Source organism: Zootoca vivipara, chromosome 9, assembly GCF_965207765.1.
Source record: "Zootoca vivipara chromosome 9, rZooViv2.hap1.1, whole genome shotgun sequence".
Classification (NCBI taxonomy): domain Eukaryota; kingdom Metazoa; phylum Chordata; class Lepidosauria; order Squamata; family Lacertidae; genus Zootoca; species Zootoca vivipara.
This window is the reverse complement of record NC_142592.1, coordinates 1,127,204-1,153,666: the sequence shown is the minus strand read 5'-3', so window position 1 is coordinate 1,153,666 and position 26,463 is coordinate 1,127,204. Positions and strand designations below refer to the sequence as shown.

Below are 26,463 nucleotides of genomic sequence, written 5' to 3'. Positions count from 1 at the left end.
CCAAAACTTCCTGACCTGACAATGGGCAACGGTGCTTCTCTCACTCCACCTAGAGTTGTCTGGAAAAGCAATTACTTGTCTCAATCCAGAATGGAGTTTGGGGGTAGCCCTTCACGTCTTGGCAGATTGGAAGGGAAGAAATTCAAAGGGATGTGAACGATCACTTCTAATTCACCTTTTCTATTCAATTTCAAAAGCAAGGGGGACAACAGACCTACAGAGTAACACAACTTTGGACTAATAGACGGAGAAAAGCCTGTCTCTCATATTCATTTGCATTGTCCATCACCCACCCACCCATGTGCAGACCTGCCAGTTACAGTCTATTCATCCAAATGGTGCCACTATAGCACTCTCAAAGAGCCACAGATTCTATGCCTGCAATGCAGGGTAAATGCATGCCGAGCAATAAATGAAAGGGTTTTTTTTCTAGACAAGAGTAACTGTGATTGCCAGGCTATTGCTTGCTCTTTGCTTGGATCTATCGCCTTCTCAGAACTTTTGCTAACTGTACCTCGGTAATTGCTGAAAGCATGAATTTTTGCTTGCTGCAATTCATTAGTGTTGGTTGAGAAAGACCTGAGTTTCATATAAACAGCTGCTTGCAGGAAGTCATTTGTATGGGCAATCATGACTTTTATTAGTCCTGCAAAACCCATCAATGAGACAGAGTATATTTCAGTGTCATTTACAGACTCATTCCCATTAACAATTTATGCATCTACAGCCCATTTCTCTCTCTTTCTTCTAAGAACTCAAAGTAACAAACACTTCAGAGGTCTGGTGCCCAAATGCTCATTGCCATCTATCTCCATTTGCCTATATGAAATCCTTTTCTTCTTGGACTTTCCAGCATATCCAGGCTTTGATGAAAGTTAATTAAAGAATAAAATTGGATGCAGGACTAGGAAAGTCAGTGTTCCTGTTGTTGCAGCAAATAGATACGTAAATCTTTAGTTTTGCACTGTGACAGAGGGGAAATTGTTGTTACTTCAAAAAATTGGATTGAATGGGTGGAACTCATAGGCCATGCTTGATGGTAATTGTGTGAGGGGAGAACGAGTGAACAGGGCTCAGAATTGACCAGTGTACCCCTGGGGAACCATAGGCCTTAATTTATTGGGGGCTCGTTCATTCATACTTCCCAAAAGGAAGTACTGTGCTAATGCCCAGGAAAGCCAGAATTATTTGCTCTGAGAGGCACCAAGGAGTCTGTGATTCATCCATTGAGTGTGGAGGCAGAGATGTCTCTTCAGGGTTCAGCAGATGAGACGCAAGCTCTAGTGCTACTGAATTCATATGAGAAGTGTTGGGGTTGGAGCCATCTCTCCTCCTTGGGGCTTCTGTTGTAGGAATCATAGAATCATAGAGTTGGAAGAGACCACAAGGGCCATCCAGTCCAACCCCCTGCCAAGCAGGAAAAACCATCAAAGCATTCCTGACCGATGGCTGTCAAGCCTCTGCTTAAAGACCTCCAAAGAAGGAGACTCCACCACACTCCTTGGTAGCAAATTCCACTGCCGAACAGCTCTTACTGTCAGGAAGTTCTTCCTAATGTTTAGGTGGAATCTTCTTTCTTGTAGCTTGAATCCATTGCTCCGTGTCCGCTTCTCTGGAGCAGCAGAAAACAACCTTTCACCCTCTTCGATATGACATCCCTTTATATATTTGAACATGGCTATCATATCACCCCTTAACCTTCTCTTCTCCAGGCTAAACATGCCCAGCTCCCTAAGCCGTTCCTCATAAGGCATCGTTTCCAGGCCTTGGACCATTTTGGTTGCCCTCTTCTGGACATGTTCCAGCTTGTCAGTATCCTTCTTGAACTGTGGTGCCCAGAACTGGACACAGTACTCCAGGTGAGGTCTGACCAGAGTGGTACTATTACTTCCCTTGATCTAGATGCTATACTCCTGGAGGACTCTACATCTGAGGATTCCTGGTCCATATTCCTCAATATGGGACCATTATTTCATTCCCTATCCAGACTCTTGGGAACCAGACAGAATCATTTTGGAGATGTGGTCCATAGCCTGCCAGGTGGCTATTTCTACACCAAACCTTCTGGTTGAATTTAATATCTTGAAAGATTGGACCTAATTGGGAACTGAAGGAATGCTGCCTCCTGTTCTCGGAGTTCCCAGAGTTTACAAATCAGCAGTTTTCCCAATAGATTTTACTGTAGTTAGCAGCCTTGGGCATTTTTCATGTAAAGATAGATATAAATGTAACTAACATGCTAAGGGCAAGATTCAGACTAGCAGTCCCACTAGTGGAAGCCCATGCAAGAGCCTCTGTGTCTGCAGCTCCCCCCTCCCCCCTCTGTGTTCCATGCGCTGCTGGAATTGGCTCAATGGGGTTGGGGGGGAATCCTCAGAAAGGTGTGCAGGAGGAAGCCTGGCAGGCTGAAAAGCTTTTGCTTGAGGAAGGATTGTTACAGTGCTGCTCTGAAAATGATGCAGGAGAAATAACTGGAAGTTAACTGTTCCTTTTGTTTCACTCACATGCTGAATTTTGTAAATGCACCTCATTGGATCAATCTGATGAATTTTTGAATCTATTTAACCATGATCTAAAGGAAGCTAGACTTTGATCACTCCTCAGCATGTGCTTCAGTGAATGTGATTAAATGAATCTGAATCTGACATGTGGGAGCCTATTTACAGGTAATATTTGCCAAGGTGTCATTGCATGGGCTTTTCTCCCATCATAAATTATTTTATTAGAATTAGAGAGCCTTGCAAAATTCCACTAATTTTGGGCATGTGTAGTTTCACTTGCTCAGTCCTGGTCTCTCTACAAGCATCACTAGAACCGAAAAATAAATTGCAGTTTAACATATTTATGGTGTGCCCCCAAAACCTCTTATCATTCCACAGTCTCCTTAAATATTTATGAGACACCCTTAAGTTCGTTCACTATATAGATAATATAAATAAAAGAGTGAATGCTGTCAGTGCAGAAAATAGTTTGGATTTTATATTTTCCCACATGCCTCTGAGGGGCAGCCATTAATCAGAGAGGGAAGTTGTTTGACAGCGCTGCCTTTGAGACATGCTGCTCTGATATCACCAGGGGAAGAGGGAAGTGTCCTTTGGCCTGGAACACTGACATAAACAAAAAGGATTCTGTAGCGGATATAATTTCTCATGTCACGATTGGCTCTTAGGGCTGCAGGAAATGGATCTCACTCTGGCACTTGTATTAGCTCAGTATTTTAGGCTACTGCCGCATATATGTTTTTGCAAGAGCCATATCCTGAAAGCTACTGGCATCATATATATTGTTGTGTTGTTGTAAATGTTTTTGGAAGCTAAACAAAAACCCAATAAACCGAACATAGTGGAAAGAAGTATTAAATAAATACGGACTTTTAATCTTGTTTAACTCGACCCCATTGCATCAAAACGATAACGCTTAGCCTTTACATGGAGCTCTAGCATATTCAAAGCATGTCAGCTGCATTATCTCTGTATCATTACAACAATCCTGTAAGGTAGGTCATTATAATTGCATATGGCAGATGCAAAGTCAACAGATCTTAGGGCTGGAGAACACACAATTTAGGACTTGATTTGGATACAACCATTCACAGCCCAAGCCTGGCTCTGACCATTTTAAGCATGAGACACCAGTCAGGAACCTGTGAGGTTACTCTTAGCACAGTTCAACCCAGATGAGCTCACTCCTCTTGCAGAGAAATAAAAAAATATCGGTTATTTCACAGAAGCCAAGGGTATCCGTTAGGCTATTACATTATGTATGATTTGTGACTGTACAAAGTACCAACTAGCTCCCCTTTGTTCCATTAGTGAGTCCCAGCAGCTCTGCCAAACTGAGGAATCTATTGCTTCCCATATAGGTTAATGGATCACTTTACATTTTGATAATGTCTCACATTACTGCATGTTTCATTAAGACTGATGTCATGTTCTCAACACCAATGATCAGCTGGGGCTGCGAGGATGCTTAGCAATTATAGCAGGTAACAAGGCACATTGGATTCTTCCATGTTTTCTAGAAAAGTCCATGATCACCTCTCTCTTTTTGCAATCCCTTTCAACTCAGGAACGCAGATTTTGGTAATCCGTACTTATAGATTATGTTTAGTGAAGCAACAGTGCAAATTCAGGGATTATTACACCAACAAAAAAACAACAAAGAACAAATATTATCCATACCGATTTTGGGTGCTGTCTACATACCTCCAACTGAAATGCCAGAGATTTTCTCAGATAGCTCTGGTTAACCTCAATAGATGTTACTAGAGAACTGCTGAAGTGCTGTCTTTCTCTTCCAGATCAGAGCTGTGTTAGGGACAGATTAATTCCAAGGTTGGCATCAGCACCTGGCATTTTGGGCAGCTGTGATGGCACCAGCAGCTTTGCAGGGCTCACTGGTGATGCCTGCATGCACACACACACACACACACACACACACACACACACACACACACACACCATCCCAGAGCTTTGAGCAGTGTCAGCTGCCTTGATCTAGACATCCTTTTAATTTTCCATAGTGTTCCTGGCCCACAGTTGCTCTGGCTTCCCTTACTCTTTTGAATCTAGCAAGCGCCTTTCAAAGAAGTCAAATACTAGACAAGTTGTGTAGCTCTGGCAGTACTTCATGATACAGTACTATCAAGATTTCCCAAATCCAGCATTTAAAAGCCCCGCAAGCCAACTAACATTCCTTTCAGAGTTCAAAAGACCCCACCCCGTTTTAACTCTTTAGCCCATCTATGACTCTTTGGCTGTGGTTTGACCACTCCCGCTCAATTCTCTGTTCAACAAGCTCTGAGGACAGCTTAGTGAGGACAGCTAATTATGTCGTGCCCTGACTGATATGCTTCCCCTTTTATCTCATTTCACAGAAGCCACAAAGCCTTCTAGTGTCCTTTCAGAATAAAAGAGAGGAAAGGGCAAAATAGGGCAACCGCTGCTTTGGAGATAGCATGGTGCCAATGCTGGGACAAGAACATTATGTCCTCAGAGAAAGCTTCTGATAATGTGAGAATGGCAAAAGAAAAAAGGGGGGGAGGGAAGTATAACCATACAAATTGTTGGCGGCGGCAGAAAGTACTAGAACTATCACGGGACATCTCCATACTTGGATCCAACTGCAGAAACTCAACTTGCCCTGCACATGGCTGCTTAAAACACAACTTCACGGGTACAACTCCATGTCACAAGTTGCTTGTGGGAAAGCAGCTTGCCACAATGTTCCTCTTTTTTCACTGTTTCTGGGATGGAAACAGCTAAAGTGGTTTGGAGAGCCATTTCACATGCACAAGGCTTGCCATGTACACCTTCCGTCACACAACCGTGCTTTAAACAGCTTCTTCCATGCAGCAGATCACACACGTTAATGAAAGCTGCAGGGGCAAAACCAGGCTTTCTTTCCCCCGGGGGGGTCAAAGACCCAGTTTAGCACACACTGTGTATATACGCACAGCTCACAACATAAAAGTAGAAAATATATTATTTGAATTCAACATTTTATTTTTATACAACATTTTAATTGATTTCCAGCATAATTTACCCAACATAATTTCCAGAGTAACTTATAACAAGTAAAAAAGTATGCATTTTTATAGTCTTAGGAGGGGGTGCCTCAGGGTTCCGTTCTCTCCCCCATGCTTTTTTATATCTACACGCAGCCGCTGGGAGAGATCATCAGGGGGTTTGGGCTGGGTGTTCATCAGTATGCGGATGATACCCAGCTCTACCTCTCTTTCAAATCAGAACCAGTGAAGGCGGTGAAGGTCCTGTGTGAGTGCCTGGAGGCGGTTGGAGGATGGATGGCGGTTAACAGATTGAGGTTGAATCCTGACAAGACAGAAGTACTGTTCTTGGGGGTTAGGGGGAGGGTGGGTGTGGAGAACTCCCTAGTTCTGAATGGGGCAACTGTACCCCTGAAGGAGCAGGTGTGCAGCCTGGGAGTCATTTTGGACTCACAACTATCCATAGAAGTGCAGGTCAATTCTGTGTCCAGGGCAGCTACCTGCCAGCTCCACCTGGTACGCAGGCTGAGACCCTTCCTGCCCGCAGACTGTCTTGCCAGAGTGGTGCATGCTCGAGTTATCTCCCGCTTGGACTATTGTGATGCGTTCTACGTGGGGCTACCTTTGAAGGTGACTCGGATACTGCAATTAATCCAGAATGTGGCAGCTAGACTGGTGACTGGGAGTGGCGGCCAAGACCATATAACACCGGTCCTGAAAGACCTACCTTGGTTCCTGGTACATTTCTGAGCACAATTCAAAGTGTTGGTGCTGACCGTTAAAGCTCTAAACAGCCTCAGTCCAGTATACCTGAAGGAGTGTCTCCACCCTCATTGTTCAGCCCAGACACTGAGGTCCAGCTCCGAGGACCTTCTGGCAGTTCCCTCACTGCGAGAAGTGAGGTTACAGGGAACCAGGCAGAGGGCTTTCTTGGTGGTGGCGCCCACCCTGTGGAACGCCCTTCCACCAGATGTCAAGGAAATAAACAACTATCTTACTTTTAAAAGACATCTGAAGGCAGTTTTTAATGTTTAATGCTGTATTGTGTTTTTAATATTCAGTTGGGAGCTGCCCAGAGTGGCTGGGGAAAGCCAGCCAGATGGGCAGGGTATAAATAATATGTTGTTGTTGTTGTTGTTAGCTGTTTCACACCAGCCAGATATTCTTGTTCACCTCAGATCATAGCTGCCAAGTTTTCCCTTTTCTCGCGAGGAAGCCTAATCAGCATAAGGGAAAATCCCTTTAAAAAAGGGATAACTTGGCAGCTATGCCTCAGATGTTAAGTTGCTTCCGCTATTACCATTAGCATAGGCTACTGTATAAAATCCCACCACACGGCACAAAAATCTAAAGGCTGTGCCTTGCCCTGAATGCAAAGCTTTATAGAAGCAATAATCACCTAACATACAGGAAAACTAAACCCAGGATTTCTCTCTCACACAGTTGCAAAGCCAGTCCAAGGAGCCCTTCTTCTATTTCCCAGGGAAAGGAGATGGAGGATCGCTCACCTAGGAGCAGGAAGGCTGGGTGTGCAAGCCAAGCCCTGAAGTCCAGACAGGCTGGGAGACTGAATGGCGCCCCTTGGAGGCTTCACCCAGGGCAAAACCCCTGGCTAGTCCTCTGCTAGCTATGGAAATAATTAATGCTGAAAATTAATGCTGAAGGCCTTGCATGGCCTTGATGCCCCACTCTTGGTTTTTAAGGCCTGCAGGATTGTTAATTTTTGCTCAAATATTCTTTATTTTTATCACATTCTGCATGTTATACCAAATACCAGTTGTCTTCAGTCTTTATAAACCCAGGATCCCCTGCTGCCACATTGGACTAAATATATCCATATTTCTTAGTTCTCTCTCTCACTCCTTTATCTCCTTTTGCCCCTCTCACTCTTGCGCTCTTTCTCAAAGTTTCAAAACAGAAAATGGCAGCAGCCTTCTTTGGCTGAGGGTGCAGCCCCACAGGGATTAATGGTGACTGAACAAAGACTAGCCCCTCGTACCTGAACTAAACCAAACCAATGCCCCACCCAGGCCAGCCCCGAAACTCTTAGAGCCAGTAGTTCTCAAGGAAAGAGCTCTTCCAGCTTTATAATATACAGCCATACCTCAGTTTAAGTACGCTTCAGTTTGAGTACTCCGCAGACCCGTCTGGAACGGATTAATACACTTTCCATTACTTTCAATGGGAAAGTTCGCTTCAGGTTAAGTACGCTTCAGGTTAAGTACAGACTTCCGGAACCAATTCTGTACTTAAACCGAGGTACCATTTTATTATTCTTTAACTAGAAACAAATGGAATAAAGTTTTAGGTGTCATTTCCATTCACCATATATGTTCAGCCATTGGGGATAGTGCCCTATAACTTGTTGGCTCTCTTATGTTGTGTTAGTTGTACAGTACCAGAGTTTTATCAAGTATGTGATCAATCAGGCTTCTGGAGCTTTCAGGATTCTGCAGCTGAATCTTATTTACACTGATGCAATCTCATTATCATTGTTGCTCAGTGAATCCATCCATATGATTTACGTTCTTGTAAAGAGAACAAAAACACAAAACAAAACAAAAAACGTCAAGTGTGCAGCCCCCTCTAGGACTGCTGGGTTTCTATTTTACAGAATTCTATTTTACAATGATTTGCAAGCATATGCCCCAGACCTGGAACAAAGGAGGACACAATAGCATTGAATACGACAATGCATCATCTCATCTTTTAAAGCAATAACACTGACACAGATCAAGATGAATGGGAAAGAAGGTTCTGGGGGATAATTCCCAGGTGGGTACTGTTACCTGAGACAATATTAACCAGCAGTTCATTTCAGTTGAATGGCCAGATGCTAATCTGAATATTAGTTTTCATGCTGATGGCAAAATGCTTAGTAATCTACTAAAGACCTTAAGTGAAAATACACTTTGCATTCCCCTGTTGCTTCATACAGAATTTTCTGTTATCTGCTGCTTAAAAATAAAAAATTATGTTTGCATACACAAAGGGATGAAGCAATATGGGCCCCTATTGTAAGAACACACACAGACATCACAAGCAGGAACTGACAACAAAATATACTCAAGGTGATACAATGCAGACAGAATATGTTTTAAAGGATCATATTGGCAAAATTAGAATGGAGACTGGAAGAGAGAAAAAAGGGGTTGTGGTTGAAATAGCTCTAGTGGCCAATGGCATCAGGTGGTTGGTGGGCTGCTGCAGACCTGTTAAAAGACCTGGTAATAGGGAGTCAGACCAGGAGATGTTCTGTTAATCCTTGTTCTTCCACAGCAGGGGGGCCCAGCTAAACTGAGAGCAGCTTAGCAGAGCTGGCTGACTCGCCTGCCATGCAACAGCTGGTGATGGTGCTTTGGTCTCTTGGGTTCAATTTAGAACCATAGAGTTGGAAGGGTCATCTAGTCCAACCCCCTGCAAGGCAGGAATCTCAGCAAAAGCATCCCCGACAGATGGTCATCCAACCTCTGCTTAAAAACCTCCAAGGACAGCTTCCGCTCATGCATGCTGGGAATGGCGGGCATAACATCTGCTCTGCTTCAATGGTGTGTTTTTTGGCGGCTGCTTCGGGAGTACGCAGCCTCCCCCACCCCTCCCGGGACGCTACGGGAGGGGGCCACTGGCCCGCAGATGCCCTTAACCCACCCGGACCCTGTGGGGGGTGGGGGGCCTGGGCCGAGCACCCGTTGGAGTCGGCACTCCTGGAAGCCACCCAATGCGGGGACGGGTCCCATAACTTGGAATTTTAATTAGATAAAAGTTTTGGGCATGCCTCAGATGAAGGAGCAAAAAATTCATTGCCCTGATCTGTAGAGAAAAAGACTTGATTTACAGCCACTGAGAGATAAGAGGTGGAAACATTGCGGAAAGGAAGATGGATTATCTGGAGAAACCGAGAAGCCTGACAGGGAAGTGAACCCCTCCCTTTTTTCTTCTCTTAAAGATTATACTAAACACCTTTTCTGGACGGGCTATCGGAATTATCTAGAGCAGCGGGAAAATAGAAAGTATAAACTGTGTGGACATGGAAATATAAACAATATAAAAATGGAGGATTTATATATGCTTTGATAATCTGGTAAAAATCTCCCTACTAAAAGCCGGTGCTTGTTGGGACTTTTTGTGGATCAATTAAGAAGATTTAAGACTTGTGTTGCAGTCAGAAATTAAGAAAGTACAAAATGGCGCCGAAGCGGAGAGGAGCTAGAGGCGAGGAGGAAGCCGTTGCTTGTTTTTAGAAGAGTGATAAGATTTGACTTGGCTAACCCCTCGCTGGAAAAGCTGTAAATCTGTCTTCAGAGGAGCTATGGAGTAGAAATTTGGACATGATTTGTGATTGTGTGCTTATGTTGGATTTGGAAGGACCAGCGATCAGAGGGAGACTAAAGACACAAATCCATGCAGTGACAGAAAATGGTAAAACCTGGCTGGCAACACAACTCAGAGGCTTGGAGAAGATTGAAGGATGTCAACAAAGACTGTTAGGAAAGGACTGTATTATTTTGGGACAATATGTGAAGGTTTACATCAGAGGCTGAATAACAAGGGAGAAATTATTAAAAAGCAAATGGCAGTAGTGATTAGTAGGAAGCTCTGGAATCCGAGGCATGGGGAGTCTGAAAAATTCAGTATAATTAGTCATAATTGGAATGTTTCCTTTAATTGGAATTGTATAATTAATTTGGATTTGTAATATAAAGTGTAATTGGGAATAATTTCAATGTGATTTGATGTTGTTTAATTGGAAAATCTAATAAAAATTATTTAAAAAAAATAAAAACCTCCAAGGACTGAGGGAGACCATTTCAACTGAAGCTCAGGCAAAGCATGCCTAAGTCAGGAGCAGCACCACACACCACTGACCAGACTGGGCTCTGTGATGATTAAGAAGACAACCTTATCGGGATATAGATCTCTCCAGAGTATTAACTCTAAAAGGTTGGCAGAAGCTGGGACAGAGCAATGGGACCTCACTCCGTGGCGCAGATTCGAACCACTGACCTTCCAATTGGCAGGCCCAAGAGGCTCAGTGGTTTAGACCACAGCACCACCCATGTCCCAACGATGTGGCTGAAAGATCCTTGGGATGCAGTTGCTCTTCTTGAGGGCCTGGTGCTGAATTAGCCTCCCTTATCCTCTGTTTGCATGTACGTAAAATAAATAAATAAATAAATAAATAAATAAATAAATAATAATTTATTATTTATACCCCGCCCATCTGGCTGGGTTTCCCCAGCCACTCTGGGCGGTTTCCAACAGAAAAATGAAATGAAATAATCTATTAAACATTAAAAGCCTCCCTAAACAGGGCTGCCTTCACAATATAACATACATCTCCAGAGCACTCCTACAGAGGAAACTAAATCATGCAGTACTTACTCTCCCTTAAACATCTTACCACTTAGGAAAGCAGGAAATGCTTACCAAATATTTACTAAGTTCCTATTAGGTATATATATGGTAATTCAATATACACATTAATTGCAACATAACACATCACATATGGCTCTCAGAGCAGAATATATTGCTCATTGCTTGGACAGGCACAGGGAAGATGGGAGTTGGAAAAGAGCAATCCCAATTTAGAGGTGTTTTAGGACTATGGGAACTTCAAAGGGTAGATGGAGCTCTCCTATTCCAAAAGGTCCATTAATATCAGTGGAAGAAGCTGAACTCTGTGTGTGCTTATCATTCATTGCACAGTTTTGGTCCCCCCCCCATTGAAATTAATATTTAGGCATCTGCATATGTGCCTCGAAGCACATGCAGGGCACCTGTTGCTGTGCTCATGAAGGCTCCTCTTCCCACTGCCAAAAGTTGCCATTACAGCATGTGTGCTCCAATATGAACCTCCTCGTATGCTTATTTCATGGATTAGGGCCTTCCTCTGAAGGCTCAGAAGTCAGTTACATAGAGCAGCATACTTTCCCTGTACTCAGGGACGTCTCAACCATATCTGGCGCCCTGGTGCCAAGATTCCTCCGGCGCCCCCTGTGAGTGAGGTGGGCAGGAGGGGCGCGCGGGGAGCTGAGAGGGGCAGAGGTGGCAGCCCCAGACTCACGCTCCCTGCGCGCCTCCGGAGAGCTGCCTGAAGCCGCTCAACAGCAGAGGCGCGCGGAGGCAGACACCAGCGTTTGGCACCCCTTCTGCGTCCCTGATGGCCAGGCAACCTGGCGGCTTGCGCCACCCAGCCCAGGCCTAGGGACGGCCCTGCCTGTACTGTAGTTATTCCTTTGAGCACCTGTGGTCTCTGCCTAAGGAGACTGCTTCTCTCCTGGCATACAGGGGGCAGAGAAAAGCATTTCTCTTCCACAATGTCTTTCAGAGAAGGTAGGATAGCTGCTGTTACTGCCATAGGTCACACCTGTGTGCTTGCTTTAACTGGTTTTGTGATTGAACAATGAGTCAGAGTATTTGTTTTAATAGGGATGTCTCAACAGATTGCACACTTTCATGACATTTTATTGTTTGAGTGACTGAATGGTGGGGAACAAAGAAAGATTTGACAAACCTGAGAGCTCCTTGGAAGGGGTGGAAGAGAGGGTAGCCATTGCCAGTCATTGGCCGTCATTGTGCATGTGGTGCAGAAACCCTTAGACTAGGCATTTTGCCTGTGTGTGCTTACCATTTGCTGATTACATTTGCACAAGAAAATATGAACTCACTGCAACACATCAGTAAAAGTAATAATAAATACATTTGGCATCCGGGATCTCATGGAGCTGTTGTGTAGCAACACCCTACCCAATTGGGCATATCATCTATGCAACATGAACAAGTTAAGCATCAGATCATCATCTTCCCTCAAATTGTCTTCAGCTTAACACCTTAATTCTCATCCCCAAATGAAGCAAAGCCTAAGAACAGGTAAGTGCTTTGGTTTGCATCAGTCCCTTTGTTAACTCGCTCCTCTCCCCCCTGTATATTCCCTGCTGCTTCCTTGAAAGTTACAGGGCAAGCCTTGCAAGCAACAGGCTCCATGTGGACACTGGACCACACACTGTTTTCTGGATAATAGCAAAGAGGGTGAAGCAGAAAAGGTGACAGAGTACAAAACTCTGGAAAGCCACTTAGAGGATGTGTGGAAGAAGTTGGGCTTGAGTAGGGCTTTTCAGGTGCCCAAAGATCAAAATAGAGCAGGTGAAGCTGTTGCACAAAGGGGTGGCATCGGAGACTGGAAGAAGAGCATTATTTGATAGACAGGATGAAAGGCCTGTGAAGGGAGGTGAGTTGTGATATGTGGTTTGACCCAAGAGTGAGTAGAGCCTTGTAGGTAAGGAACAGAAGCCGCTGTAGAAGATAGCAGGGAAAAGACTGTGACTGAAACATGAGAGGTGATAAAATCACTTGTAATACAAGCAAGTTATCGTTTTTTTAATGTTTAAAAATATATACTTGAAGGAGTCTAGACTAGTTTCTGGTCCCAAACACCTAGGAATAAATCTAGATTACCTCTTTTGATTGTCAGACATAGTGATCTCAGATAAAGTCTGGTTTAAACAAAAATGAAGAAGCCATGTATAGAAAAAAGCTAGTAGATAAAATTTATATCCCACCCTTCCTCCCAAAGGAGCCCAGGGCAGCAAACAACAAGTGACAAAACAATAAAAAACATCTTTAAAACATCTTAAAACAAATTCTAATACAGATGCAGACTGGGAAAGAGCTAAACTTAAAAGGCTTCTTGAAATATACATCTCAACATATCCAGGGCCTTTTCCCTCTCTTTCTTTTAAGATTCAACAAGCCACAACATATTTGTCAATGCTAGAGGCAAGGATGAAGCAAGTCTACTAGATGTCTCAAGCACACACCCCCTCTCAATCAAATCAAACACATTTTACATCAAAGGACACCTCTTTTAAGTCTCTTAAATGACCCTAAGCTTGAGAAAATTGCAGTTCACAGAAGTGAAAGAACGTAATAATAGTTCTATACAGTACTAACATAGGAAAGCCACCACAAGGCTATTTTATCTTGCAAAGCTGGCTGGATCTTGAATGGTTGTAACACGATCGGTGTAGCTTTCAATAATGTTTGCTACTACAGTATATTAGAGTCAATTTTCCCAGTTGTGTATGCATCACTGAAATTAAACAATTGTACTCTGTAAAATTAACGCAAAGCATATCTTGCCTCCCCTTCACGCTCTGCTAGTTCACATATTTCTGCTGAAAGCACAACAACAACAACAACAACAACAACAACAACAACAACAACACTGTTCCTTCATACACTTATATTGCTGGACATGCAGCTTGTCAAGGACTTTAAAAGGGTTCCTACTGCATGCCAAATTCTGCTGCTTTTAAAATGATCAGCATATCACTTTGGAACTGAAAACCAGGCTTTACTTACAAACACATCCATTAGCAGATGCTCCAACGTGGCTTCAATGTCTTCTAGCTTGGATGCGAAAGTCATCATAAAGGCAACTGCTAGCTCAGATCCAGCAACCTGAAGAATCCCACCAATTCGCAGTTGGTCCAGTGGACCAGCTCCCTGAACTGTACACAGCCTGTTTACACAACAAGACTTTCCCTGTTCATCGCCTAAATCTCGTAGTGATGACTGGAGGATGACTATTACTCCATCTAGAAGGGAAGGCACGAACTGGAGGCAAGGGCTCCTGCTTCTCCCCTCAAATAACTGCACAGTCTGAGGAATTGCCTGGCATTTGGCAAACCACAACAGAGAGGCTTTCGTGAGAGAAATTCTCGTGCACACAGGGGCATTGGAGAGAGGAAGTACAATAAAGTGCCTTTAACTGTGACTGATATTTATAGGAGGACAAGATTTTTTTTTACACCATTCCATTTCTCTGTTCATTTCTGACCTTTCAACAAATGGCTCAACACACTGGAGTCTATTGAAATATAGGGGCAGCAGGTCTCTCGGAGCCTGCCTGTGACCAACGCCAGGCCAGTTCACACAGCCACCCCCATCAATAGCTCTTTGTCAAAGGCCCATCAGACTCTGCACTGTCTGCTGCTGACAGAAGAGAGCACAGACATGAAAGAAACAGGGAACCCAAGTTGCGCTGGGACATTAATTTTTTCCTAGAAATATTTTTAGCTCCTGTTGCTGCTTGAGAAAAAAGAATGTAAAAGACAAAGTTAAAGGGAGGGGGTTGCCTCTTCCCCTTCTGCAACATCTAGTTCATATCCCAAATGTAATTTCGGTATGTGCTTCTCCACGTTCAGTACCAAAAATGTGGAGCAGGGAGCAAGGAAATGCACAATATAATGATGATGTGAAGTTCTGATGTACTGCACATAATAATGTTATGAGATGCTATGGATCATCAACATGGTCATCAACATGTCGAAGGGTCATCAACATGGGGCTACTACTGTATTTGCAGGAGACCTGAATCTTTAGAACATGCAAATTTCAACAAGATGAGTTTGGTAGAGAGAAGCATAACTTCAGGAACTCAGGGTGGCATGAGAAGCCTGAGGCCAATAACCACATTCAAATTCATGTTATTCTCACCAGCTATCTATGACTCAAGGTGCAGGCGTGTGTGTGTGTCTGCCTTGAGATTTTCTGTGGAAAAAATACAGGCAGGATATAGACATAATAAATTATAAATTACACACACACACACACACACACACACAGACATAATAAATTATAAATACTTAAGTTATATTAAAAAATGGCAAGTGTGTTATTTCACCCCATATGTCAAATACAAAAGGTATACCCAAGGTACTTCACAACTTAAAGACATGTGCCCTGTCTGACGTCCACAAAAATCAATTTGAGCTTTTCCACTTATATCAGTGGGGGATTCACACTGTATTGCATCTGGAGGAAAAATAATGTGGGAACATTTCTGGACTTGTTCCAACAGCCTGCATAGCACCAGGCTAGGAAGGAAAAAACAGGAAAGGAACTCCTTATCCTCTGATACCCAGTTCATCGCTTTTACCTGCCGAATTGTGCTGACTCCCATATTTTATGTTTTTGTAGAATCTTGGGTTTGGGCTGTAGATCAGTGGTGGGGCACATGCTTTGTATGCATAAATGTCCAATGTTAATCCCAAGCATCTCCAAGTAAATGACCTCAGGTCAGGGGAAAGTCTCCAGCCATGGTGGCCCATTAGGTTGAAGGCAGGGAGACCAACAGCAGGTGGAGTCAGAGTCAATGGCAGGCAGAGCCAACTATTTCTAGGATTATCCTCAGCCTCTTCCCCAAATGACAACACTGAGACTTACAACCTTGGACTGGTTGTAAGAAAGAAGACATGCAGGTGGGGACTGAGTGAGGGAAGACTGAGGTTGGTGGGGCAGTGAGCCATCTGCCTTAAGGGATCAGCCTCCACTGGCTTCTACCCAAGCAAGGCACTGCCAGTTTGAGTAAACAAAACTGGGCGAAATAAACCAAGGATCTTGGGGACAAGCCATAGTTCAGTGGTAGAGTGGATGCTTTGCATGCACAATGATGCAAGACTAAATCTCTGCCATCTCCATATAAAATAATGTTAGGCTGCAGACCTTAAGAGGGACCCAATGGACTGGATGGCCCTTGTGGTCTCTTCTAACTCTATGATTCTATGATTCTAAGTGGTGTTGGGGGATGAGTGTTCAGACCCCTGGGCTCTCACTTGTGGGGTCCTCTCCTCCATGCTTTTTAACATCTATATGAAACTGCTGGGAGAGATCATCAGGGGGTTTGGGCTGGGTGTCCATCAGTATGCAGAAGATACCCAGCTCTACCTCTCTTTTAAATCAGAACCAGTGAAGGCAGTGAAGGTCCTGTGTGAGTGTCTGGAGGTGGTTGGAGGATAGATGACAGCTAACAGATTGAGGTTGAATCCTGACAAGACAGAAGTATTGTTTTTGGGGAATGGGGCGGGCAGGTGTGGAGAACTCCCTGGTCCTGGATAGGGTAACTGTGACCCTGAAGGAGCAGGTGTGCAGCCTCGGAGTCATTTTGGACTCACAGCTGTCCATGGACCATATAACACTGTTCCTGAAAGACCTACATTGGCTCCCAGTACGTTTCCGAGCACAATTCAAAGTGTTGGTGCTGACCTTTAAAGTCCTAAATGGCCTCGGTCCAGTATACCTGAAGGAGCGGCTCCACCCCCATCGTTCTGCCTTGAGGCACTGAGGTCCAACAGGGATCCAGGCAGAGGGCCTTCTCGGTAGTGGCACCCGCCCTGTGGAACACCTTCCCATCAGATGTCAAGGAAATAAACCACTACCTGATTTTTACAAAACATCTGAGGGCAGCCCTGTTTAGGGAAGTTTTTAATGTTTGATGTTTTATTGTGTGTTTAATATTCTGTTGGAAGCTGCCCAGAGTGGTAGGGGAGGCCTGGCCATTTCAACAGATCTAACCCACCCTATTTATTTGTCTTAAGAAGAACAACAATAAGGAAGCAACATAAACCAATGAATTGGAACAGAGGTTGGACAAACAAATGTTCTGGGTGATTATAAAGGCAGGTAATCCTTGCAGTAGAGAGCTCAGTGGGATGTGAAGCTGTAAATTCTGTCTCCGTGTTCTTGATTGCAGTTATATTGCCTTTTCAACCATCCACCGCAGTTGGCAGTCAGGGAGCGATGGGTGACTTTTACTAGACAACAGTATGACAGTCCATTTAGAGCACGCAGTGATGGCTTACTTCAACAGTAATGAAGGGAGAACAAGACATTTCTCTGACAGACACGCTCATGGATAGGTCCTCATGTAAGGCAATAGATCAGCTTCTCCACAAAAAACCTTTTAGCACAGCAACAAGCTTGAAGAATCACAGCCCATTCAGCCTTGAATGGCCGTCCTTCTGTGGAAACAGGAATATCGCCACTAGGCGAATTTTTAATTTCAAAAATTCTGATGCTCTAGAACAGGCATGTCAAACCTGCGGCCCTCCAGATGTTTTGGCCTACAACTCCCATGATCCCTAGCTAGCAGGACCAGTGGTTGGGGAAGATGGGAATTGTAGTCCAAAACATATGGAGGGCCGCAGGTTTGACATGCCTGCTCTAGAAGGACCCAAAAACTTGTTAGGAGCCTAGCAGGGCAGAAATTGATGAGTGATGGGCGAGCCTGGCAGTGGTTGGCAGCTATGGGCAGAATCAGACAGAATTTGAAATTAACCAGCTTCTCAGACACCAGAACTGGCTATCTGATAAAGCACTGATTTGTTGTTACCCCTAATATGTATGGCACTTTACAAAAAACTGTTGAGTTTTGGATTGAAGAAGTATCAGCTAAAGATGGTTGGCATATTGTGGCCCCAGCAGGTGAAGTCTGTTTGCCACAACATCTACCAGTAAACAAATGGGAGCACAGGGAAAAACTTTGTCTTAGGGTCAAACTAGACAAGATGTTGTGAGTTCCATGATAGGGTCTTCCACATTTTTTTTTTTTTTAAGCAACTAGGGAGGAGAACGAGGCATTGACTTTTTCTCTTACACCAAGGAGAGTGAAACTGTGGTCCTCCAGTTTATATTGGACCCCCAACTCCCATAATCCTTGGCCACTGGCCTTAGACAATTCCCCCAACTTTAACATACCCCCCAAAACTCCTATTTGTCCCACTTACAGGTACCCAGAGTCTAATTTTGCCTTCAATTTAGTTATTATTGGGTTCTCAAAAGAGATATCTTCTTCATATACATTTTTATTAGATTTTTTTTTGTTATAACAAATTGCAAATACAGTTATCCAATTTTACATTTTACAATCGCCCCTTCCCATGACTTCCCTCATCTTCCCCTTTTGGTTTGTTACATTATTTGTTATCTTCTGCATGTTAAATAACTTTAAGTGTTATTGCATTGTCCTTCTTCGTATTTTACTTGAATAAAATTGCGAATGCAAAACCTGCCAACGAGTACATCTCTATTTGTTGTTTCTGTAGGTAAGTTGTGAAAGGTTCCCATTCTATTTTAAATTTACAGTTTGTCCTTTTCATGTAGTTTGTCTGTTAACTTTGCTAATTCTGCTAATTCTGCATAATTCATCAATTTCTCTTGCCATTGTTCTTTCGTTGGTACTTCTCCAGTCTTCCACCCTTGAGCTAATAAAACTCTTGCCGCTGTTGTAGCATACATAAATATTTTCCATTTTTCTTTTGGCAGTTCTTGACCTGCAATACCCAGCAAAAGGGCTTCTGGCCTATTTACAAATGTCATTTTAAACATTTTTTTTCAATTCATTATACATCGTTTCCCAAAAATTTTTTACAACTCTACTTTCCCACCACATGTGATAGAAAGTGCCTTCCTTCTCTTTACATTTCCAACAATTATACATCTTTGCCATTTTTACACATTAAATATTCCAAATTAAACATATACATATCATAATACAGTACTACTGCATTTCTCAGTCATTTTCAATAATTCTTCTATTTCTTTCTGTTGTAATCCTTTGCTAAATCCTTTCTTATTATCTTCCTTGAAGATCTCATTTCATTGTCTATGATGCAGCCAACTCTGAACATGTTCCTTTAACTCTGAGCATGTTTCTTTAAAAGAGATATCTTAAGCAAACAATACCCAACCCTGCATATGCCCAAAGGAGACCACACTCTAAAAGCATTGGACAGGATACCTAGAATATGTTTGCCTGAATGAACAATGATAACAGTTAATGGCTAGTACAGGGGTAGGCAACCTAAGGCCCGGGGGCTGGATCCGGCCTAACAGCCTTTTCAATCCGGCCCACAGACAGTCCAGGAATCAGTGTGTTTTTACATGAGTAGAATGTGTCCTTTTATTTAAAATGCATCTCTGGGTTATTTGTTGGGCATAGGAATTCGTTCATTTTTATTTGCCCTAGCCATGAAAGAACCCGGGGGGAGGGGGTTTGCTGGCAGTATTTGTTTGGGGGGGGGTGTTTTTATTTATTTACTTATAAAAAATAGACTGCACTTTCACAACATTGTGATGGAATAATAAGAACACACACAAAAAAAATCTGCAAAATGTTACTTGCTCCTTCATGCCCAGCTTGTATATTTGTATTACTGTAATCCTTTAATGTGTGTTTTGTGATATATGTACTTCTATTGATTATTTTGTAAACCTCCCTCAAATCTCAATGGATGATATGTGGATTAAAAATGCAGTAAGCAGCAGCAGCAGCAGCAGCAAACTGTTCTTACAAAAGGACCCTGAGATGGAATGACACTCCAAAGAGACGTCCTCAGAACTTTCCTTCACTCGGAGATACGCAGAGCAAAAGACATGGTCTTCACTCATGAATGGTTTGCATACATTTCATTTCTAACGGCCTGTGCATATACATTATTTAGCACAAGAGAGCTAGATATAGGATCAAAGTTGCTTTTGTTATGCATGTGAAATACTGTCTGGAATAAGTCATATATTTGCTCACCTGCAGATGGATTTTACTCTCTGGCTAGAGAGACTAAAATGAGACATTTCATTGCAATAATTAATTTTATAAAGCATACAAGCGCTGCCTTGTAATATTTAATGCACAATGGAGAGTTGATAAATACGTTACAGCCCTATCTCCATAGGACCGTTGATAGGATGGCACTGTATTTGATTCAGGGAGGCACTGAGAGACTCACAGTCTCTCTAACCCTATTTTAATTCCACTGGCCAACCCATGTCATCTCAGGACTTTAGACTGATGATTTGATTTGACAGAATTGGTCAAACAGACAGGCCCTCTTTCCCTCCTTCTATTCAAAGGGAATGAATTTCAAGATTTCAGCAACCAACAAACAGTGAAAACTGTGTCGTGAGCAGAGAGTGAAGGAAAGCCTCAATCCAACATATAATGACCTCATTCATTTGGTGTGTCCCCCCCCCCCCTTCTCCTTGAGCCACCTGTCATGTTGGTCTGCTCCACTGGTCAAGAAGCCTCAAGAAGTGTCTGATTGCAAATGCTCCGAAGAGGTCAGATACACGTATTCTGTGTCCCCAATTATAACATTACAAAAAAACTGAGAGGAATGGGAGCTCATTAAAACTATTCATTGAACTCCATAAAAACATTCGCCATATGGAGGTTGTGACAGGCTTCAGTACAGGAGGGGAAATTTTGCCACACACAAAAAAAGCAACAACAAACAACAACAATTTATTTTCCAACAGAAAAATAAAACACAATAATCTATTAAACATTAAAAGCCTCCCTGAACAGGGCTGCCTTCAGATGTCTTCTAAAAGTCTGGTAGTTGTTATTCCTCTTTGACATCTGTTGGGAGGGCGTTCCACAGGGCAGGCGCCACCACCGAGAAGGCCCTCTGCCTAGTTCCCTGCAACTTGGCTTCTCGCAACGAGGGAACCGCCAGAAGGCCCTTGGTGCTGGACCTCAGTGTCTGGGCAGAATGATGGAGGTGGAAACGCTCCTTCAGGTATACTGGACTGAGGCCATTTAGGGCTTTAAAGGTCAGCACCAACACTTTGAATTGTGCTCAGAAACGTACTGGGAGCCAATGTAGGTCTTTCAAGACCGGTGTTATGTGGTCTCGGCGGCCGCTTCCAGTCACCAGTCTAGCTGCCGCATTCTGGATTAGCTGTAGTTTCAGGGTCACCTTCAAAAGTAGCCCCACGTAGAGCGCATTGCAGTAGTCCAAGCGAGAGATAACTAGAGCATGCACCACTCTGGCTAGACAGTCTGCAGGCAGGTAGGGTCTCAGCCTGCGTACCAGATGGAGCTGATAGACAGCTGCCCTGGACACAGAATTGACCTGCGCCTCCATGGACAGCTGTGAGTCCAAAATGACTCCCAGGCTGTGCACCTGGTCCTTCAGGGGCACAGTTACCCCATGGCTGCTTCTCATCACTTTTCAGATTCCAACATTAAGTAGTCTGTGAGCTGATCATTGAGAGGTGATCCAAAGAAGAAGAAGAAGAGAAGAAGAAGAGTTTGGATTTGATATCCCGCTTTATCACTACCTGAAGGAGTCTCAAAGCGGCTAACAATCTCCTTTCCCTTCTTCCCCCACAACAAACACTCTGTGAGGTGAGTGGGGCTGAGAGACTTCAAAGAAGTGTGACTAGCCCAAGGTCACCCAGCAGCTGCATGTGGAGGAGCGGAGACATGAACCCGGTTCCCCAGATTACGAGTCTACCACTATTAACCACTACACCACACTGGCTCTCACTGGCTTGGACCATCTGTTGCTGGGGTGCACTGACTGCAGATGTGGGTTCAAATCTTCAGATTTCCATCTACATAAGACATTCCTTGCTCACCCACAAAGCTCAGCATGTCAGGGGATGTCTTACAAATAAATGGTACAGCCCAATCAAGAGATACACCACAGGGGGGGGGGCTTCTGTTTTAGCTCCAAGGCATATTTTGCTGTTTTGCCATCCACTGTCACATATTTAAAAGCTAGCTCCAAAAATTTCTGACCCTATGGTTCAAGAGAAGAAGAAGAAGAAGAAGAAGAAGAAGAAGAAGAAGAAGAAGAAGAAGAAGAAGAAGAAGAACTGGAATAGCAGTGTATATCTCCAACAGAAAGGTAGTGTGAACTGGTGGACAGAGCAGCTGTGTTCTTCAACAAAATTAGTTCTTCAACTAATTTGAAGAACATACTGTTTGAGTCACAGTATTTCTCCCCCCCCCCTTGCATTCATGAACCTGGGTACGGAGAAATTCATTGGTGTGAACTAGTGACATGTCCACAGTGCAAACCGCACTGCAAAAATAAGTATGTTTTTCTCATCCCCCAATAATTAACCCTACACCATTTCTGTTCTGACACAGAAGCAAAACCATCATGAATGTGGGGGGAGAGACTATCTTGGTATGTTCATGTAGTCAAGCCCTTTGGGCTTCTATGACTGAATTGAGCATTGTGGGAATAAAAAAGGAAGCAATAAGCTTGAAGGTTGCATTTAATCAGGGATCATTGACTCTGGTCAAACTCAATAAGCAGTTTCTGTCAATATTCAACTTCATCCCAGAAAGAAGACTATCTACTAAAGCCCTGTTTACATAACACATCTTTGATCTCCTGGGCTGGTGTTGCCATAGAATCCAATTGTGGCTGTCACCATCAAGTACTGTATACATCCACAAATAAAAGCCTTCCTGAAAGAATCACATGCCATACTCTTATTCAAGTTTATGACTTATTGTCTCTGGCTTGATTCGAATACTGCAAAAGTACCGCAGAACTTGTCACTGATCTTCACTCTATTCCATTTCATTCTTTGAGTGACCTATTGTGAATCAGCAGGAGGAGACTTTACATCTCAATATGTTGACCATGTTTACTTGAAAGATCACAACTCATGACATCTCTCAGATGTTCAAGAGAAAATTGCTGCCATTCAGTCTATTATTCAGATTGATTGCAGCTCTCTTCAGCCCTCCCCCCGCCTTCTCTCCAAGACTCAAACTGAACCGGTGTGTGACATCCTCATTCATTTGGACATAATGGTCACATCTGGGAGAAACAGCCACAGCTGCTTTGTTGTTAAAAGATGGCCTTTCCCCTCCAGAATACCAAGTGGAAAACTTTTGAACTTGGGGATTTGGAATGAAAACTTGAACCATGATTTGAACTTGGAAGGCTACCATCTCACTAACTTCACTGCCAGGATATTCAGATGAACATTCCCCCTTCCAGAGTGGGGGGAGTCACATTGTGACAGTGGGCAGAAGATGTGACCGCCTTATATAAAGATTCTAGATCTTTATATAACTAGGATAGGGTAATAAGTTCACATGCCCTGGATGTAAACTAGATAGGGGTGCAAAAACAAATACCATAGATGATGTACAATAATATATATATATTTAAATTTATTAAATAACATTAAACTATGCAATATTTTCATTGTGGAAATAAATCTGATAATTTAAAGCCAGAAACTACCTTGACCTAGAGATGTTGCCAGGGTTATCTGATTTGACTCCAAATCAGGCCCACCTCACTTCTTTACAATTCAAGTGTTATTTCTCTGAGATATTCTTCTCTAACTTGGAATCCTAAATGAAACTCTGAGCATGCACTGTCAGCATTTAGCAGACAAATCTCCCCAAAGCAGGTGCTTTGTAGGTGCATGTGCACACATTCTTTATTTGTAAACATTTAGACGATGATTTCTGTGGAATATATAACTGGGCTATTGTATTAAACAGTCCTTTGTTGGGTGAGCATCTTTTCTAATCAGCTCAATCAAATCTCGATTGTTTCTTGAAAACTTGTTACAAGTTGTTTTGCTCCACCCAGTTCGAAAACCTTATTTTGTTCCTGGATTTATTTGTGGGGTTGATTTCCAAATGACTGTCTTCATGTGGTGTGTGCAAGGCAGACCAAGCTACAATTCCCAGAGGGCAAAATGATAAAGCACAGCATGCACATGCAAACAATACAAGCTGCAAGGGAATGTTCCAAAAACAGAGAAGCTTGTGAACATTTGCCGACAATAGTTATAAATGCAAAGTCAATTCCCAATCTAGCCAAGGTTAAGTTCACCAATTGCTTGCTTACTCAAAGTGATAGTGAGAGTACCAAACAGGCAGAGTGGCACGACTGAGTACCCAGGTTATGGCAGAGTATTGAATCATTGTCAAACCACCTAGAACAGGGCCCTTGACATTATCTAATAAAACATACATGTCAGAGGAAAACTGCTGAGTGTGAAGGAAGCTATACAAAGCAAGAACTGTCAAGGAGGATTGTATAAAAGAGCCTTCTGGAAATGTGTGCCAAATTGCTGCATGCATTGGCTCTTTTCCGAGCTAAGCTGGCTATATTCAAGTAGCACCACACAAAGGACTATGCCTTTTCCACGCAGTGCGGTCCATAAATTTGGTTCAGCACTGGCTCTTCTCCAAGCTAAGTTGGTCATTTTCAGGTACTCCGCACAAAGAAGTATGCCTTTTTGCACACATTGCAAACCACAAAATATGGTTCAGCGGCATCTACTAAAACCATGATCTATGTACAGTAGCATGAGCCTGCACTCAAATGACTTGCTATGTACAGACAGCCAATGTACACAGCAATACCAAGCGGTCTCTGCCTAATGTGATGTTCATATGAATTAACCCTGAAGCTGAAATCAAGGAAGTTGGAGGGGGGATTTGATTTGGGCTGGGATCAAGTCCCAGAATAATGATGCAGTTTTACATCAATGGGAGCCAATCCACTTCTGGCATGGAGACTGGCTGTCCAGATGGACAGTGTGAGGTTTCTTCTACTGCTGCAACCTGTGCTCAAGTGCCAAATGGCTAAAAGCATGAAATTATATTTTAAGCCTTTATAACACCAAACAAATACACTTCCTTTCTAATTACAAACGAAATCCCTATTGCCGTTTCTCCATCCTGGCATGCTGATTTGCACGGTCATTCAAAGTTCAGCAGGTTGGTTATTACATGCTGATAAGCTACTTTCCATTCCCTCTCTTCATCTCTACTTCCCATGTGATCCCTCTTTGCCATCTGGCCCTGTATATTTCTATGCCTGGCTTCACATACATTCACACACAGATCTTTCCACCTCCCAGTGCTGTCTCTCTGTGTATGTATGGTCAGATCTTCCTCATTGCAGATTCAGCTTTGTTCTCATTCTAGAAGCTCTTCTAGAATTTCTAGAATCATAAATGCTTTGCACAGACTGACACTGTTGCATGCATCCAGCACACAGATGCCAGCTGTCCCAGTGATAATATTGAAATGGTGTAATCGAACAATATATTGCTTTTGTTTAGCCTGTTTCTGTTACACAGTAGCATGGGAGTTGCTTGCCCATGGGGTAATTCCATGGGGTTACAGAATGCATGTAAATCTTAAAAGCACATGGTCAGATCCTGTTGTGTGGATCTTTCCCACCTAATCATCCCTGTCCCAGGTAGCCAAAGACTGGGTGGGAGAGACCACCCAGCAGTGACCCCGTGTATATGGTTCCAGTGTTCACATCCATAATGCAGCCTCATAGGATGCTGCTCCCATGCGGGTGATGGGCCGTGCTATTCTGCAAGGGTGGCTCAGGGGCAGCAGCTGCTGGGGTCTGTGTGCAGCTTCCCCATGGCATGAACCTTCTGGACAAAAGGTTATCTTTTCCAGCTAAGCCTTGCTTGCACAACAAGGTCTTCCTGAGGTCTGGTGAGTTCCTGTATCCTTGGTTGTGCTTCAGTCCTGACCTGATTTCTAGCTTATTCTTCAACCTAGCCTCCAGGCAGGGGTGTCAACTTGAATAAAATATTGGGGGGGGGAAAGGCAGGTAAGCCCCACCCCACACATAATCGGTCACATGATGTGGTGCAGGCACACACGAGTTGGCTCCTATGGCTGCCGGATTTCTGTAGTGCTGACTTGTCCTTTTATTCTGACTTCTGGTTTCTTCCACAGTTTCTGTCTCTTGGCTCACCTCAGACTTCTGCTCATGGCCTAGTCCTGACAATTACAATTCTGTGCCTATGGTGTAGCCTTGTTCCAAGATGAATAGAGCACATTTTGTTATTGAAAACCAAAGTGTCTTATATCCATGACATAAAATACGATGACAGAATGGGAGGCTGAAGTCACAAGAAAGTTGGACAAAGAGAGTTGTCATTTTCATAACTACATGACAGACGATGGAGACCACGCTGGGGACTCTCCGAAAGTTTAATCTATAGCAGCAACAAGCCCTAGAAGAGCACTATGAGATGCTGGCAGTTTTGCCCACTGCCTAACAAGATAACAGATGACAATAAAAAGAAAGCAGTTGTCCACAGCAGGGCAGGGGTTTCCTATTACAGTTCAACGAGAAATCAAATAAGCCCTGAAAAGTTGGGAGATAGAACTTTTGGTTGGCTACCCAGAGACAGCAACAGCAAACATGGGACAGAAACTGGAAGAGTTTCCTGCTCTTATTGGGTTTGGATCTACCATGACTGGGTTTCAGTAATGTTGCTGTTGTTACTCCTATACTGATCTTTCCAGTAAATGGAATAACTGGGAATGGCACAGGTAGCATCTGGGGCTGACCACAAAGCAAGACGAT

General features: G+C 43.4%; 1 protein-coding gene across 2 annotated transcripts in view; it reads right to left on the bottom strand.

Annotated features, from left to right (window-relative positions):
• Nucleotides 1-26,463, bottom strand: part of FRMD4A (FERM domain containing 4A) — a 346,110-nt gene that overhangs the window by 276,821 nt on the left and 42,826 nt on the right. The window contains exon 1 of one of the 2 annotated variants that reach the window (XM_035127379.3): nucleotides 13,868-14,010. The exons of the other annotated variant lie outside the window; for it this stretch is intronic. Coding sequence (XP_034983270.2) covers nucleotides 13,868-13,936 — 69 coding nt within the window. The 5' untranslated portion in view covers nucleotides 13,937-14,010. Of the gene's footprint in view, nucleotides 1-13,867; nucleotides 14,011-26,463 lie in introns of those variants that run through there. 2 annotated transcript variants of the gene reach the window in all.